Consider the following 16,039-nt stretch of genomic DNA (forward strand, 5'->3'; position numbering starts at 1 on the left):
ATATCCATCCAACCGACATACACACACGCAGTTCATACATCCACATTTGCGACTCATACACTCATACAAGTACACGAAACATAAAGCTACTACAAAAGATATACAAACCCTTTTTAAAATTACGTTAACCGTTTATATTTTCATTTTCCATCTAAAATTAACGCTAGCATTTAGCACCAATCAGATGTAATAGATATTATACATTTCTATGAAGTTGATTCTTACACTCGGCTAATGCTCATGTGTGAACACACACCAGGGGCCGGATGAAACGCCCGTCTGGGCGTTACTTGAGTCAGTAAAATCTTCTATTTTGAAGACGAATCTTTCCTAATTATTATCAAGTTTAAGTGCAAACAAAACATATAGGCTAGTGTTTAGTGTCGAACAGAACGCGAGTACTGATGGCTTGGCCGTTTGTTGCAGGAGTGATGCAGGCTTCTAACACTGGTGAACAGAAATTGGACAAACGCTACTCGCCATGTTTCCGCGACGAGAACGGGCGCAAGCAGTCCCTGGGCGGCAAGCGCAAGCGAGACGACGTATTCAAGTGCGTATCCGCGGACGCGGCACTGCGGTCGCACTCCTGACACTTGTCATGTGTCCTTTATCATATTTCAGACCGCGAGAGGACGCCATTAATTCATACGATCCTACTTACTATAGCCACTAACGCGCTGACGACCAATTCACGCTCTGGCCGCCACCCGTGACTTGCGTCGTGGAGCCGTGGTAATGATGCATCATTTGATTCTAATGTAAACACTCTGCCAGTTTATTTGTTAGCGCCTTCATTGTGTTTCTCGCGAGTGTACCCGCTTGTGTAACTTTCTACAACGTACGCTTTCCATTACAGATTTAAAGTTCATCGGAATGGCAATGCTAGTGAAGTGCTAAAGAGCATTGCCCACATGGACAATTCTAACAAACAATGTAAGTTGTTATAATTTACACTATAAATACAATCACTATGTCTGTAAATACCTATGTCTTAGTAGTCTATGTGTTCATGTGGTTCCAGACTACGTTCTACATCTATACTAAATTTCATCGAGATCTATGCAGTCGTTCTGTAGATACATTCAAACATACATCCATTCATCTAAACATTCGCATTATAAATGATATTAGTATATTTATGATACTTACATTAAATTCAATATAATAAAATCAGTCAAAAAAAAACCGACCGAACTAAATATAACTTCATAAACAGAATATTGAGTACTAAATAAAACTCCAATGGTATATTTAATCAAGCTTGGATTGTGCGTAGTAGAATAATATTATCGTGGGAAGTGTATTAATAGCATTACCCTGGCTTTGTACTGGACAATCACACTAATATTTGCTTTATACATACCTTAGCCTTATGTAACTGTTGATATAACGTTCGTGGGAGACTTTATTACTTTCTTATGGGAAGGAATTAATAGGATGGTGTTTATTTGATGAAAAGATTTATTACAAAACTGCACCCGGATAATCTGTTCATTAATACTTTGAATTATATTGAAATTGATTTGTTTGGTTTTATTTAAAGCTGTTCAATTTTGTTTTATATAAGACGATGAATGACGAAAATGGCGGGTTCATGTCCTCACTTGTATATAATTTTTAAGGTTAAATGTTTGTTTAATGTAATATGTTACTTATCCCAGATTTCCTGATGATGGAGAACATAACATCGTCGTACCGTCGCCCGTGCGTGTTGGACCTGAAGATGGGTACGCGGCAGCATGGCGACGACGCCTCTGCGGAGAAGCGCACCAAGCAGATCGCAAAATGCGCCGCCAGCACCTCCGCCACTCTTGGTGTACGTCTCTGCGGCATGCAGGTATATACTTGCTTACACTTCCATCATTGTAACCACCACTAAGATACACTAAACAAGTTATTTTTGTTGCCAAATTACTTTAAAGATCCAAACACTGGAGGAAAATAAAAACTTGAGACTGTAGAACTGCAGACTTGCATACTAATAAACTATGAAAAAACAACTAAATCAGTGTTAGACTTTGTTCACATGTTTAAAATCATATAAAGTACTAGTTGTGTCCGCGACTTCGTACACGTGAATAGTGTCTTTTTGAGTTTAAAAAATGACGATACTTCCATACAAATTTTCATCCCTTTTAACCCCTTTGTTTCGCATTAAAACGTAGCCTGAGTCCTTTGTTAGACTAAAAGGCTATCTGTGTACCGAATATAATTTTAATTCGTACAGTAGTTTTGGTGTGAAATCGCGACAGACATACAGAGTTACTTTCGCATTTTATAAATGGAAATTAGTAGGAAGGATTTACAAACTAAATATATGCTTGAATAATAAATTTTGCTTGTTTGGCTTGTAATTGAGTGAGGTCAGCTTATATTTTATCATTTCCTTATTGTTAGTCTGATAATAACGCCTTGTGGACAATGGCAACATTTAGTGTAAATTTGTAATGGATACTGGTCAAAAAATTACACAAAATTATTCTATAGATAGAGCACGTTTGTCTTCGGAAATGAAATATAGAAAAAAAATTAACAGTAATAAAAGAAATAAGAATTATGTTCTTTTAAAATTAATAAACACATAATTTTGGTGACAAAAATTTTATACAATTCATGACCTTGCTTGACCTTTTATAAACACGCAAGTTAATGTACAGAAAGTTTCATATTAACTGAAATTTAATCAGCTTACAGATTTGGGGATTTACTGTTTTGTTGCCGGAAAGGTATACGCTAAAAGGATTAAACACGGAAACTTACACGGACCTTAACCCTGAACCTCCGTACATTGTTGTAAGGGCAAATTGTACTCGAACAAGCATTGAGGTCACTGCAATGTACATAGGAACGTGTTCAATTTGAATAAATTAAATAATTTACGCACGTCTTATTTGCGTACGGATACAGGAAATAATCAAATAGTAAATAAAACTCGTGGAAGTGCATACGTGATAATTTGAGTAGACTTCCTGTCGCTAACATTGAATTTTTTTGCATGTAATCGTTATTATTTGTTTTTGTTTATAAAACTGGACAACTTTCAAAAAAAATTTGTGTGTGATAAAGCTCACCTAAAACGAAATCCTTAATTTTCCCTTTATTTCTGCGTAATTAATCTCTCTCGATTTTATGTTAATTAAAAATACGCATATTATGTGTGCAGGTGTGGATGTCAGGTACGGGGGCGTGCGTACGGCGCGACAAGTACTGGGGACGCGCTTTGACGGAGGCGGGGCTTCGCGACGCGCTGCGCGACTTCTTCGCTGCGGGCGGCGGACTGCGCGCGCGCGTCGTGCGCAGAGTTCTGCGCGACCTCGACGCACTACGCCGCGCCGTCGCCAAGCAGACTAGCTACAGATTCTACTCGTGGTACATTTATACCTTATATCTTTATTTATTTAAATATTTTTTAAATCCGAATTTTTAAGTTAATCCATGTCTCTATTTATTTTTTCACAGCTCCCTATTAATAGTATACGAGGGTGACGTGGCGAACGTGTCGGCGGACGAGAGCGGCGCCTCCGAGTTCGACCCGGACGCGTCGAGCAGCTCCGCCGAGCTGGCGCCGTCGCCCGCGCCCTCGCCCTCACCGGCGCCATCTCCCGGACACTTCGACATGTCCACACTCACCGACGAGATGCCCTCGTCCAGGGAGCCCTTCACGCACTCGGAGGAGACTATGGGAGGGTACGAGGAGGGCGAGGTGTCGCACTCGCTGCGCCCGCACCCGCCCAGTCCCGACTCGGCGGACAGCTGGATGGCGTACTCGAGCAACGAGTCGTGGCGCGGCGAGGAGCCCGAAGAGGAGACAAACAAGCGGCCGCGAACCCGCGACCCTTGGAGCGAGCCGCCGCCCATCGAGCGAGTCGACATTCGCATGATAGACTTCGCGCACACCGCGTACGCCGGCGCCGCGGCCGAGTCGCCGCTCGCCACCGCCTTCCCGCACCACGGCCCCGACTGCGGCTTCCTCACCGGCGTCGACAGCCTCAAGCGTCTCCTCACCGAGATCCTGCTGCCCTACAGTTAGAGCCGGCCCCGCCCGCGCGACCACGGACACTTCGGAAGTGTAACTTCTTCCTTTGAATGACGTCACACTTGCCTCAGCGCCCCGTCGACTTCGCAGAGGCAGAGTTTGAAGGGATTGCATCCTCCGTATGCAACCATTCTACAAGAAACGTAGATGTTCGTCGGATTCGGCGCGTTTCAAACCCTCAAAGTATTTACTGTTTGCCTTAAACGGCGAATGTTATTGACTCGGAATTAAAAAAAAAACTATTTTCTTCAAAAAAAAACTTTTGGAACCGTTCGACTGATATATGAAATAAAAATAGTGAAATTATAAAATGACTATGTGTTTACATAAAAAGGACTCTCCAGGGTAATTTCGCTGTGCACCACTCATCCGTACCTCGTGCTTTCTAGATATAATTGTGTTTATTCTTTTTATGTAATAACATGGTAGTTATCGCACATAGTGAATGTTGGCGGTACAATGTTAATTGTTAATTTTATAATAACTTTATTATAATTTAACTCGGGACCCAGTAGGTATTTTTAACACTATGTATTTTTAAGTATTATTTTAAGTTATTCCAGATTCACGCGTTATTTATATTTGACTTGGTTTCAACCTGTCGAGTTTCTCCCTTAAGGGAGGTATTATACACTTGTAAATTATAACAAAATAAGTAGACATTCCTTGATGCTGTTATAGATACTGTAGCGAAGTTATGTAGTCGTGTCTCCTTCAACACCGGTCTACTCCACCTTTCCTACCACCTTTTGCATTTAACTTGTTTGTAATGTAATCATAATCACTGTTTGTTGATATGTTTGTGTAAAATTCTAACCCCACTTCATTATTTGTCAGCTCAGTCAATGAAGCCAAAGTAATATTAGAATATAGATTGGATTTTCTATATGAACTTGTTTTAAATAATATAGATTATTTGTGTGTCTAACTGTCTAGATCATTGTTTGTGAACAAAATGTAAATAGCTCTATGTGTGTCTGTATTATGAAAATGTTTATAGTATTGTTTATTTGGTTATTTTGGATTCGTTTGTTTGGTTTTGTAAAATCTGATATGTGCAGGTTGTCCGAAACAAGATGGCGCTCACTGATGAATATAAAAATATATTTACAAAGTTAGCTTGTGTACTGGAATTATGATTGACTCCAATGTTATATATAATCTGTGGAAAAAATAAAATTTAGTTGACAATAAAAATGTAATATTTAGTTAAATGGGGTTCGACCACTTTAATAACATAAATGGCTAGTTTTTATTACGCTAACAGTATTATGAACATAATTTTCAAAGGAGCATAATAAGTTTCTAGGGAATGTAAATTGGGTGCTTTTTGTGTGATATGTATGGTGATTGCATTGCACTCATACAAACAAAATGTTTGTATGAATCTTAGCGATGTTCACAGGAATATGTATTAAGTCGCAATCACCGTCATTAGCCAACATTCCTTTGTGCTGCATTCATGTCTGTTATTTTATTTTACTATAATATTTTAAAGATGGGATTTAAATTATGAAAAGTACCTGGTTTAATTAGGATGCTAGGTTGTACTGCAATTTATTTGATTATGTTTGTTAATTTGAATAACTGTATGACATTATTTTGTTAAATAAATTCTAGGTATTGATTTCATTGTTTTATTTTCTAGAAAGTTAAATTAAAAATTTAAGTTCAATTAAAAGTGTAGTGTAGTTAGTAGTTAGATCAATCACCGCAAAATTAAAAGAGGTTCTATGCAAAAGCCAGGCCATAATTATCAGCTTTTATGAGTCCATTGAAGGGCTTAGCTCCCAAATGCCTTTAACAGTATGGGATCCATAGCAACTTGGGTGCCTTCCCCAAGAAATCAGAAGAGTATATTATTTATGATTTTCAGTGATTTATAAGAAAAATATAAATACCAATTACTAATTGACATTAATGATAACACATGGCGTATTTACAAACGATTCTTTTTCTAAATATACCTATAGTGTACATACATTAATGTTTTAATTCCACATCGAAAATTTTTATACGTATGGTAAATAACTAAGGATATCAAATAAAAACATTATTCAATATTTAAAAAAAAACCTGGCAGCATAAATTAAGATGCTATGACTTTTTTTACTCCGCTAATAAAAAACATGTTCGAACTTGTTTGCTAAGGGATTAGTGGTTTACAGGTTTAGGTTCTTTTAAATAAATTTTCATTAAGATTAACAAAATGACGATGTCGAATGAAGTCCAACTATTGAAGAATATAACCACGGAAGTTGATGAATCGAAGTTGAGAATATTTTTCTCCATTCAATGCACTAAAGGTAAATATTTTAATGTTGTCTTTGCAGTTACTAAAATTATTAAATTTATATTACCAATAGAATAATAGAAAATTAAATTGCAAGAAATTGTGATACAATATATTAGTTATTCTTATACAAGTAAAATAAATTAAATTTATAGAATAAAATTTTTAACTTATTGTACGGTATTTAAAAAAATAAGTTAGTCGCAATAAATTCAAAGTTTTAAAAAATGGCGCGATGTGATAAAACTGGGAAAATCTTTTATAACCTATTACTCCAAAAACAAAAGCATAAATTATTGTGGTTCTTGTTCTTTAATTCTAATAACAGCTGTAAAGCGAAATATAGGATAAAATTAATGATTTAAATGATAAAAATTATAACATTAATTACAAATTATCCACGCTGTAAAGTTTTAATATTTTCCAAGATATAAATCCAATATAAATACAATTAATAAAATTAGAGTGTCGGTATGTAATATAATAAAAAGTATATATTGTACACATGATATATTTGCGTTACTTATAACAAAAAAAAACTTTTCCTTTCTGACGAAACGGCAGTACCGATTTTGACGGGACTTTTATTGGAAATAGCTGGAATGTAGCTTATATGTGCGGGAGTAACATAGGCTACTTTTTTATTCTGCTCTGACGAAATCACGGGGAATCGCTAATTTATTATTATATGCAATTTATTATTTCAGCACAAGCATCCTTGTTGGATAGATTGAAAAAGAAAATAAAAGAGAGTAAAGATATTCTTAACTTTATCACTAATGGAAATACAAAACTAGAAGTTGAAATAAAGTTAGCTGAGCAAGAATTAAACAAGTTAGTTGAAACTAGATTTTTTTAAATTTGTTTTCCAACACTTTATAATTTAATCATTTCGTAATTTCAGTTTAATAATTGCCCATAATACTATAAATTCTGGAAATATAGAAATAAGAAAGGAATTGTTACTAAAACTTGATGAAAATGTGGAATTTTCCAAAAGAATAGAAGCTGGAGAAAAAAAATATGAACAACTTTGGTTGTCTAGTAAAAGTAGATTTGATAACATTCCTTTGGTTCAACAATGTCTAGAAGGGAAGAATAGGATTCAGATAATCGAAAATAATATAAGCAATCTACGCAATAAATGTGTAGACCTGTTGGATGAAATAAAAATGAAGAAGCGTGCTGCACAAGATCTAACTCAAAAATATGTGATTGACCTTGCCAAATACTTTATAAATGATAGACCGAAAGTAATAAAAATTATACAAGATAGGACTAACGAAATTCAGGACTTGACTATAAAAATAGAAAAATTACAACAACCCACGATGGATAGACGATATTCTAAAGCAAAAATCATAGAACTGAAGGAAGATTCACATCCAGGGATAGAAAAGCCGAAAAATTTTGTATTTGAGCATAATGAGAATGATGCAATTGTAGTATGTTCAAAGTTTTTTTTACATCCAATTCTTAACTGTAATGACAAAATTTAAATGAATTTGATTATTTCTAGATGCCGAAACTACAACTCATGGACGTTGACTTAGATATACTAAGCGTTAAATTAGATCAGGTACAAGTTTTGGCGTCAAACCAAAAAAAATATTTTTTTTTTAAATTTCAAAATTTTTAATTAAAGTTACTAATAATATTTTAGATAAAAAAAATGGAAGTCAACGTGACTCCGACTGCAGAAAATAAAATAAAATCTCTTGGATATAAAATGGACGTAGCACAGTCTTCAACCTACAAAAATAAGTGGGAATCATATAACGAGCAAAAAAATAAAAGTTATTCCGATAGAAAATTAATTCACATAATAGGCGATATCACTCTTAAAAGAAGTCAAACTTTAAACATAATTTCCAAAGTGGATTCTAATACACTTCAAAATGTTAACACTATTAGATCACAGAAAACGGCAGTTTTAAAGATTTGTCCTCTACCCGAAGAAAAGGTTATATGGTTTTTTATTACAATTTACGACATTTCAAGCTTCGCAACGCGAGTGGAATAGTTCTAAACATTTTAAATAGAGTATATTAAAAATTTAGTGTAAATCTTACTAATGTTATAAATGCGAATGTTTAGATGGATGGATGTTTGAAGGTATTACCGGAACGGCTCAACGGATCTTGGTGGATTTTTGACAGATGTAGAACATAATCTGGAAGAACACATAGGCTACTTATTAATATAAGTTTTTTTTACTTTCGCCCAGACGGAGTTGCGGGCGACAGCTAGTTTAATCATGAAATCTAAAATAAAATAAAAATTACAGGTAAACCAATCTTTAAAGGAGATAGAAGAAAATGTTGCTGATAATGAAGAGCAAAATGTTGTACAGTCGCCCGTACAAATGTTTGATAGGAAGAAGGTAATTTTAAAACATTTGCCTATTTCCACTACAACTAGCCGGTAGTGGAAATTAGATCTTAAGGAACAGTCCTGCAAGTAAAAGTCGACAAAATATTCATTTTATAAAATGTTTTTTTCAACTTTGTTTTATATGTAAAGAAAAAAGTCTCATTTGATTTATCAATGGAAAATGTTCAATCCGAAATAAATAAAACTGATATGGATGTAAATGTTGAAGATGGGCAAAATAATGAAGCTTTGAACATTCACAGTCAGGATGTCAGTTTGGAAAGTGTTGAAGGCAATGAAAAATTGAAAGACAATATTCTAATGGCTCATAAACTTGATGCAACTCCAGAATTCGTTTATTCTAAACATATTATTTCAAACAAGGTAGTAGAAGTATTGTATTAACTGTTGGTTTTTGAGACCAAAATCTCTATATAAAACATAACGTCACCACTGTCATTATCTTTGACAAAACAGAGATAACAATATGTTTTAAACTGGGATTTTGGGCTCAGAAACCCACTGTTAGACGTTTGCTTGAAGAATTTAATCATTAATATTCATTAATGGATAAAAATATTCTAGATGAGTGAAGACAAAATTATAACTTCCAAATTCTCTGACACTAATAAAGTTTCTGAGCAAAGTGTCATGTCTAATCACACAGTGGAACAGGACACAAAAATACAGGATGTACAAGAAAACTTTACCAAACCACTTAACATGGACATGTATAAAAATAAGCCATTTGACCAAACAAATTCTAAGGTAATTCATGTATAGTAAGATCTATACTTATTAATAGGATTGGAGTGTTTGTATGTAATATAAAAATAAACCAATATTTTGAGTTTTTGTCTGTCTGTGAGGCCCCGTTTATTCCAGTTCTCAGGAACGGCTGGATCAATTTTGCCGGGAAGGTAGCTACATATATAGGCTATTTTTTTAATTAGCAGAAAGCCGACAACAGTATTATGTGATTTGTATTATTTGAATTTTTAGATTAACCAAGACGTCCAAAAATCTAAATTTCAATTAAGCGGTCTTTTGTTTGACCATGGAGGATCACAAGTGACACCCAACTTCTTAAATGTATCCTTAAATGCTACTGGATTAGATGGTGATGACAGTTATCCCCAATGCTTAGGTAATTTCGATTCATGTACATACGCAATCAGTTTTTTAATGAATTACTTAATCAATTACTTAGGAAAGATACATACAAATGTTTTTTCATCCAAAATATATAATATCTAATTTAATTCTCTCTGGATCACCTTTACTGACCACTTAATGAATGTGCGGCATTTAAAGTTGATGTTAGAGCAAATTATATTTTTATTGCACTTTAGATTCTAGTGTTTTATTATCACCGAAAGCTGATGTGATTATGGATGGAGCAGATAATAATAAAGTTATGCCACAAGTTCCAAACTTTATGTCAGGTATAAACTTTTAGCAAATAAAATTATTAGCTTCTTTTTATAAAGATATATATATGTTAATTTTGTTTAAATTTAAGGTCTCCGTAAAACTGGATCTTCATTTTTTGATCGCTTAACAAATGATAACAAACCCAACTCTAGTACCTCAAATACGGAAGGTAATTTTAATTTCAACTTCAGTGGTGAAGATAAGAAAAGGGGTGGAGGATTTTTCAATATGTTCTTTAAATAAATATTTCTGTTGTCATTGCTGACTATTACTGTTATCAATAAGTTAATTATAAATCTCTTTAATTCTTTGTTAACTTACAATCTTATAATTGTTTAAATATCACTTTCTGTCATAAAAATATCTAATAAATAAAGATTTGTTATTGATTTTACATTCACTTTATTTTGTAGAATATTAGAAATATTGATTACATAACAATAACATTACTGGTGTAACTGACAAGCTCTCACCGCTATTAACTGCAGAAGTATAAACAAAGGTGCAAATACTTCACTGTATTCTATTGCTGAATCACCTTGTAATTTTCTACACAGTAAAAATTTAAATACAAAAGTTAGACCTAAGAAAATACCACTCCATGATGCTCTGTATAGAGAAGCCCTATATGAACTTTCATAGTTCATGCGTATGCAGACAATGCAGCAGAAATATGCGTTCATAGCATCACTCACAAACAGAGGCGCAAAGATTGTCCACCAAGCACTGTTCACAACACCATCAATCTTCAAAGCCAATAGCACAGAAAATATAGTCAATGTTATAAGGTTTATCCATATTTCAAACACTGTTAATCCTATCCACTGTACAATCTCTTTGAGTGTGAAAAACATTGTTACTGATTAGCACCGAGCATTGCAGTTCTAAATATTCTAATGTGGATAGAAGATGAATGTCGCACTTGAGATCCAAAATCCAAGTCATCCACTAATGGCTCCAGATCATCTGTATAAAAAGAATTTATTGGACAAATTGTAATTAAGGAAACTCAACATTAATAAATAATGTCAAAAAAATTCTCACCAACAAGGTCTACGGTTCCTGTGTTAACTTCGATTTGACAAGTTCCAGAGAAAAGAATTTCCAACTGTAATGCTAGGTTACAACACCTTTGTATTGCAGCACCTAGGCCGTGTAGAATGATCTCTTTTTCTCCTCTGGTTAAAAGGTCACAACATTTATCTAACTGTGCCTGAAAACACGAATGTAACTGTTAAAAGTTTGTGCGAATGAACAACCACAGATGATGAGGCTATCATACCTTGAAGTTAGTTTTTTTAGTGACAAATATTACATTATTCCCGTCAATCGGTCGAACAGGAAGACGTTTTTTAAAAGCATAGTTTTTATTTGTCATTAAACGTTTTGTATTTTTATTTTCTTGTTTCTTCGCCGTAATGTTTTCATCTGCCATACTGTTAAACTAAAGTCAAAATAATGTCAAAGTGCAGTACGTCATTACATGTCAAAAATTACAGTTTACACAACACCCTTTTTTCAAATGTTGAATTCAGATATTTAAGTCGTACAGCCAAAAATGTAAATCATTTTTTCATCACTTTGATTTTCAGAAACCATTTTTATTAGGTAAAGTAGATTATCATGTAACTAGAGCCCGTGGACAAAGTCATATTAGCGATATTAGAAGAAACCGCAAAATGATAAAGAGCAGCTGACAACGTGATTATTTCTGTTAGAAAATATAGCAGAATAGAAAAAAAAACACTAAATGTCACTTTTCAATTTTCTGCTAGGCGGCATTTTTTGGCCTTAAAGGTCATCTCTTGAATGGTTATAAATTAAAATGTAGGTAAAAAATTACGATATCTTGAAGTTGGTTTTCAAAATTTTTCGTTTTGTATTCTTCATTTTTAGAAATTCACAATGGGGTGTATTTTCGGTACACTGGGATCGGCATTTTCAGTTATTTTAGATGCTCTAGAAAGGTAATAAAACAATCATTGTTTTACGGTATTCAGGGCTGGTTTTAGCGCTAGCGTCCTGGGCGGGATTATTACATATTTCGGCACCCCCTTATTTACCATGCTTTTGGGTGGAAAGGCTTAACAGGGTAATATGAGTCTATAATATGCCGCAGTGGCCGCCCAACCTCGCCCTACCCTAATGCCGGTTCTGATGGTATTGTATTAATGTATAGGAAGATCGACGGAGGTAGACAGATTTTTATTTGAATCACTTTACAAAATGTTTTTGTATTTTTCACAATAAATAAGAGAGGAAAATTCTTCTTACCAGTTAAAGTTTTTGTTTTATATATTTTGTTTTACATAGAAATAGGTACAGTAGAAATTGAGTTATCAAACTACCTTGCGCGAAACGTAGTCGAAAGAAAGATTACCTACAGATGAAATTTTTTCAGGATATCTACATGGACAGTATGTGCAATATTAACTTGTTGTTTAGCGGTTACTCTTATAACTGTATTGTTGATTGGAATCGGTATCGGCTACCACTATTGTTACATTCATTACGTGGGGTCTGGATCGAGTAAGTGTTTTCCTACTGCTTGTGATATTCGCCACACCACTAATTTGTTTCAATTTGCATGAAGACCTCTATTTTATTAAACGGCTAGCCGCACGCTTTTTTTTAAGGGTATTGCTCCACCTTAAGGCATAGTAAATATTCCAGGTCTTGTATGTTTTATTTAAAAACCAATCAAAGTATTTAGTTTTATAATTTGCATTATTTTCGTTTTAAGGATGGAATAAGACGAGCCAAACACATTATTTCTATCACGCGTTCAATAAATTCATCAGAGAAAATATCCATCGTATAACAAAACGCGAATTGAAAGCAAATGGAAGCGAAAATTTTGGGTTTCATAACAAAACATATTTAGTGAAACGGACTCCTTTATTTAATGTTTCAAAATCTTATTTTGTAATGTAATTTTACATAATGTATAAGGGAAAATCATAAATATAGTTTATTAGTAAATCATTCTTTTATTATGTTTAAAGCGACTGATTAGATAAGTAATAAAATTTTAAGAAATAGATTTTAGCAGTCGTTCTTTTCTTTTAGAACTTCCTTTTTTTGTACATCCTGTATCAAACTAAATAACCATCAAAAACGATAGAGTTGCAAAATGAAAAGTTAATACGAATATAAATCTATATACAACGTAAAGTATTTATAATATCTTTGTTACATTTTAAACTTCGTTTAAATGATTGTCTAGTTATTAAGCTGCTGACGTCGTAATAGAGTCTTCATGTCTTGACGTAGGCGGTGAATAACTTGTGTAGTTATTTCTCTTTATTCGTCGAAATCGGCCGATCAATTTCAACGCTAATTCCTTCTCATGAGGCGTTAATTCCACTTCTTTTATTGGCCTGTAAAATATAATGTGTAACTAACTACCGGTGGTTCGACGACGGTATGATAATATGTTGAAAGTTTTAAAGAAAACGGCATATATGTAAGTGATTTACCTTTCACTTTCTAGAACAACAAGTGGTGTTGGTGTCGAATCCAGGTACAATGGCTGCGCTGACACTGTCCTAACATCAAACGAACCTGAAAATCAAAGAAAATAATATAAAAAGATATGGCTATGGTTCATTATGATGTTATTTAGATATATAAGAGCGTTGTTTAGTTACCCGGCATGTCGCCAGATGTCTCCGGCTGCGTGCGGTTGACGGCGACGAGACGCACCAGGGGCTCGACTATCTCCTGCTGCTGCGCCTCCCCCTCACGCAATAACCCACTTTCTGTCCCACCTCCTTCTTCACCGGCTGCACAATAACATGTATTTCTTACAGAAAATAATACTTATTAATACAACGCAAGTTGGACGTAACGCAATAAGTTTAAATTCATAGTATACATATATGTGGAGAAAGCTGTGATTACTATTGTTTCACGGTTTTGTTCCTTTTTCCTTGTTTCCTTAATGAAATTCCAAGGCAAACAAAAGACGTAGTTTGTAATGAAAAACACCTCACAGAAGACAACAAAGTATTCTGCGATTCGTCTGAGGAGTGTGGTGCTGAATGCCTTATTTCTGACCTCTTCTCAGAATCGGACTCGGCGGGTCAGGGGACTTTAGGAAGGGAAAATACCCTCTTTCTGTACGTCTCCTCCACTGTTCATGAAAGTTAGGCATACATCGAAAATTTGTTGAGATATCTATGGGCAAAGGGCGTTTCGCTGTTAGTGAAATCAGGTGACCGCTTGCTCGATTGCCACCTTACACTATGTTAAAAAGAGAAAGCCTACTGATCCATTAAATAAAAAAAAATGGTCTGAAACTACTCAAAACATTCATGGGATAAGTACCAGCGAAACGTGCTATTTCCTTTTGTGCGTAGTGATACCCTAGCGTGATGCCGTATAGCGTCAAGACAATGATCATTAACAATATCACCACCAACACCATAGCGCAGCACAGCCATGACACCACTCTACAAACAAACCACAACGGTATTACTGCGCGTGCACGATAACATGTCACTTTCACCGCACGCCAAGTGAAGAGCACGCGGGTATTTTTTTATTCTTATCTATATATATAAAAGAAAGTCGTGTTAGTTACACTATTTATAACTCAAGAACGGAAGAATCGATTTGACTGAAAATTGGTGGGCAGGTAGCTTAGAACCAGGAAACGGACATAGGATAATTTTTACCCCGTTTTCTATTTTTTATTCCGCGCGGACGGAGTCGCGGGTAAAAGCTAGTTTATAATATTAAAATCACGAAGAATGTCGCCTTCAATTTATTTGGTTACAGTTGGAACTGCACAGTACTCTTCAATCGTCTCGGAAATCGTGCAGATTTCCTGCACGATTTCCTCTAATGCGTTCAAAAACTTCACAACATAGAGAAGCCAAACTCAGATCTTCTACGTTTATAGGATTTTATTTATTAAATATCGCTTAGCTATAACGGACTAGATTTTTAAATTTTTTTTGTAAGTGTTAAGAAAATACGACACCTTTCGAAGCAAAGCACGATAGCGCACATAAGAGATTGTATCAAACCCATCACTTATTATTGTCGAATCTAGAAACATAAGAAATTTTTACGAATGTTATAATATTATTAGCACAATTTGTTGATGATGTAATCCCGGTCGATATTGGCTGTCTTCAACTCCTTTTGCCGTTGATGTGCTCGCATGTGGCTAATGTAGCCAATTTTGTTTGTAAAAATCCTCGCACAGTGCGGACATGAGAGCACACCGTTCACGTAATTATGATAGCCGCAGGTGGTCGGGCTTTCAGCTCGTCTGGCATCCAGCTCAAGGAGCCGCCAGTTTTCAAAGGCTTTGCCGCTATATTTAACAAACTTAAGTGACATAATAACAAAAATAAGATCTTATGTTATTTTGAATTACAATGTTACAAGCTACTAGTTACCTAGTTTAGGAATTTGTTTAGTTTAATTCTAGCGGCCTTAGTAATTCGTAAACAAAAATTCTTTACTTTTAGAGCACTTAACCTCACAACACTTTTATAGTTGATTCATATATTTTCATATGTGTTAATAACAAATAATTTCTCTCTTTTAATTACAGTTTAGCCAACTGATAAAAATGTTGAATCATTTAGTAAAATTTCTCCTCAATAAAGGTATGGCTTGAATTACTAATAACCTGCAAAAGTTATTTAACTGAAAAATACATACAATGTCAAAAATGTCATCTCCCTTTAAGCCGTAACTTTTTTATATCTTTCTAATGAAGAGTCAATAACGAAGTAGTGATTTGACCCAGATTTAGAAAATTGGAATATTGTGCCAATTAGTTTACTGTGAAATTAAAAATATTTTGCTGGATACTTCGAATTATTTATAATTAATGATTCGCGTTTGGCATTTTAGCGCCCCTTTGTTACGAAATAAGGGGCCAT

The 16,039-nt window shown here is 34.6% G+C and overlaps 5 protein-coding genes and 1 long non-coding RNA gene across 9 annotated transcripts in view; 3 read left to right on the forward strand and 3 right to left on the reverse strand.

Annotated features, from left to right (window-relative positions):
• Positions 1–5,154, forward strand: part of LOC106717929 (inositol hexakisphosphate kinase 2) — a 41,517-nt gene extending 36,363 nt beyond the window's left edge. For all 3 annotated transcript variants that reach the window (XM_045680406.1, XM_014511897.2, XM_045680405.1), the window contains exons 4-8: positions 427–550; positions 857–933; positions 1,662–1,837; positions 3,164–3,369; positions 3,460–5,154. In XM_045680406.1, the coding sequence (XP_045536362.1) occupies positions 427–550; positions 857–933; positions 1,662–1,837; positions 3,164–3,369; positions 3,460–4,030 (1,154 nt within the window). In that variant the 3' untranslated portion in view covers positions 4,031–5,154. The remainder of the gene's footprint in view (positions 1–426; positions 551–856; positions 934–1,661; positions 1,838–3,163; positions 3,370–3,459) is intronic.
• Positions 5,155–6,245: 1,091 nt separating this feature from the next.
• On the forward strand, positions 6,246–8,191 carry LOC123721582. Its single transcript, XM_045680681.1, has 5 exons — positions 6,246–6,342; positions 7,037–7,163; positions 7,234–7,774; positions 7,849–7,908; positions 8,159–8,191. Exons 1-5 carry the CDS (start codon positions 6,246–6,248, stop codon positions 8,189–8,191), a joined length of 858 nt encoding a protein of 285 aa, XP_045536637.1.
• Positions 8,192–10,529: 2,338 nt separating this feature from the next.
• On the reverse strand, positions 10,530–10,990 carry LOC106717864 (transmembrane protein 203). The gene has a single exon (XM_014511794.2). It carries the CDS (start codon positions 10,988–10,990, stop codon positions 10,583–10,585), a length of 408 nt encoding a protein of 135 aa, XP_014367280.1. The 3' UTR covers positions 10,530–10,582.
• On the reverse strand, positions 10,904–11,597 carry LOC106717863 (ribonuclease P protein subunit p20). 2 transcript variants are annotated; one of them, XM_014511793.2, is made up of 3 exons: positions 11,419–11,597; positions 11,181–11,349; positions 10,904–11,102 (listed from the first exon to the last, which is right to left on the reverse strand). In XM_014511793.2, exons 1-3 carry the CDS (start codon positions 11,569–11,571, stop codon positions 10,993–10,995), a joined length of 432 nt encoding a protein of 143 aa, XP_014367279.2. In that variant the 5' UTR covers positions 11,572–11,597; the 3' UTR covers positions 10,904–10,992. The 2 variants fall into 2 exon arrangements, with proteins under 2 accessions (XP_014367279.2, XP_014367278.2); XM_014511792.2 differs by having other exon boundaries at positions 10,993–11,102; positions 11,181–11,367.
• A 332-nt stretch (positions 11,598–11,929) lies between these two features.
• LOC106717891 lies at positions 11,930–13,023 on the forward strand. Its single transcript, XR_001357354.2, has 3 exons — positions 11,930–12,103; positions 12,538–12,665; positions 12,880–13,023. It is a non-coding gene; the product is annotated as an uncharacterized LOC106717891 (long non-coding RNA).
• Positions 13,024–13,230: 207 nt separating this feature from the next.
• Positions 13,231–15,190, reverse strand: LOC106717892. Its single transcript, XM_014511833.2, has 5 exons — positions 15,124–15,190; positions 14,466–14,590; positions 13,787–13,921; positions 13,616–13,700; positions 13,231–13,516 (listed from the first exon to the last, which is right to left on the reverse strand). The coding sequence occupies exons 1-5, from the start codon at positions 15,171–15,173 to the stop codon at positions 13,366–13,368; spliced, it is 546 nt and encodes a 181-aa protein (XP_014367319.2). The 5' UTR covers positions 15,174–15,190; the 3' UTR covers positions 13,231–13,365.
• Between the last annotated feature and the right edge of the window lie 849 nt (positions 15,191–16,039).

The sequence above is a fragment of the Papilio machaon genome, chromosome 13, assembly GCF_912999745.1.
Source record: "Papilio machaon chromosome 13, ilPapMach1.1, whole genome shotgun sequence".
NCBI lineage: Eukaryota > Metazoa > Arthropoda > Insecta > Lepidoptera > Papilionidae > Papilio > Papilio machaon.

Coding starts and splice junctions, on each gene's coding strand:
- LOC123721582 (XM_045680681.1), top strand. CDS start 6,246: ATGACGATGTCGAATGAAGTCCAACTATTGAAGAATATAACCACGGAA. Junction 6,343..7,036: donor CTCCATTCAATGCACTAAAG/GTAAATATTTTA, acceptor TTATTATTTCAG/CACAAGCATCCTTGTTGGAT. Junction 7,775..7,848: donor ATGAGAATGATGCAATTGTA/GTATGTTCAAAG, acceptor GATTATTTCTAG/ATGCCGAAACTACAACTCAT.
- LOC106717864 (XM_014511794.2), bottom strand. CDS start 10,990: ATGTTTTTCACACTCAAAGAGATTGTACAGTGGATAGGATTAACAGTG.
- LOC106717863 (XM_014511792.2), bottom strand. CDS start 11,571: ATGGCAGATGAAAACATTACGGCGAAGAAACAAGAAAATAAAAATACA. Junction 11,368..11,418: donor CTAAAAAAACTAACTTCAAG/GTATGATAGCCT, acceptor AACTTTTAACAG/TTACATTCGTGTTTTCAGGC. Junction 11,103..11,180: donor AGGAACCGTAGACCTTGTTG/GTGAGAATTTTT, acceptor CTTTTTATACAG/ATGATCTGGAGCCATTAGTG.
- LOC106717892 (XM_014511833.2), bottom strand. CDS start 15,173: ATGGGTTTGATACAATCTCTTATGTGCGCTATCGTGCTTTGCTTCGAA. Junction 14,591..15,123: donor ATCGTGCTTTGCTTCGAAAG/GTGTCGTATTTT, acceptor GTTTGTTTGTAG/AGTGGTGTCATGGCTGTGCT. Junction 13,517..13,615: donor GTTGTTCTAGAAAGTGAAAG/GTAAATCACTTA, acceptor TATATTTTACAG/GCCAATAAAAGAAGTGGAAT.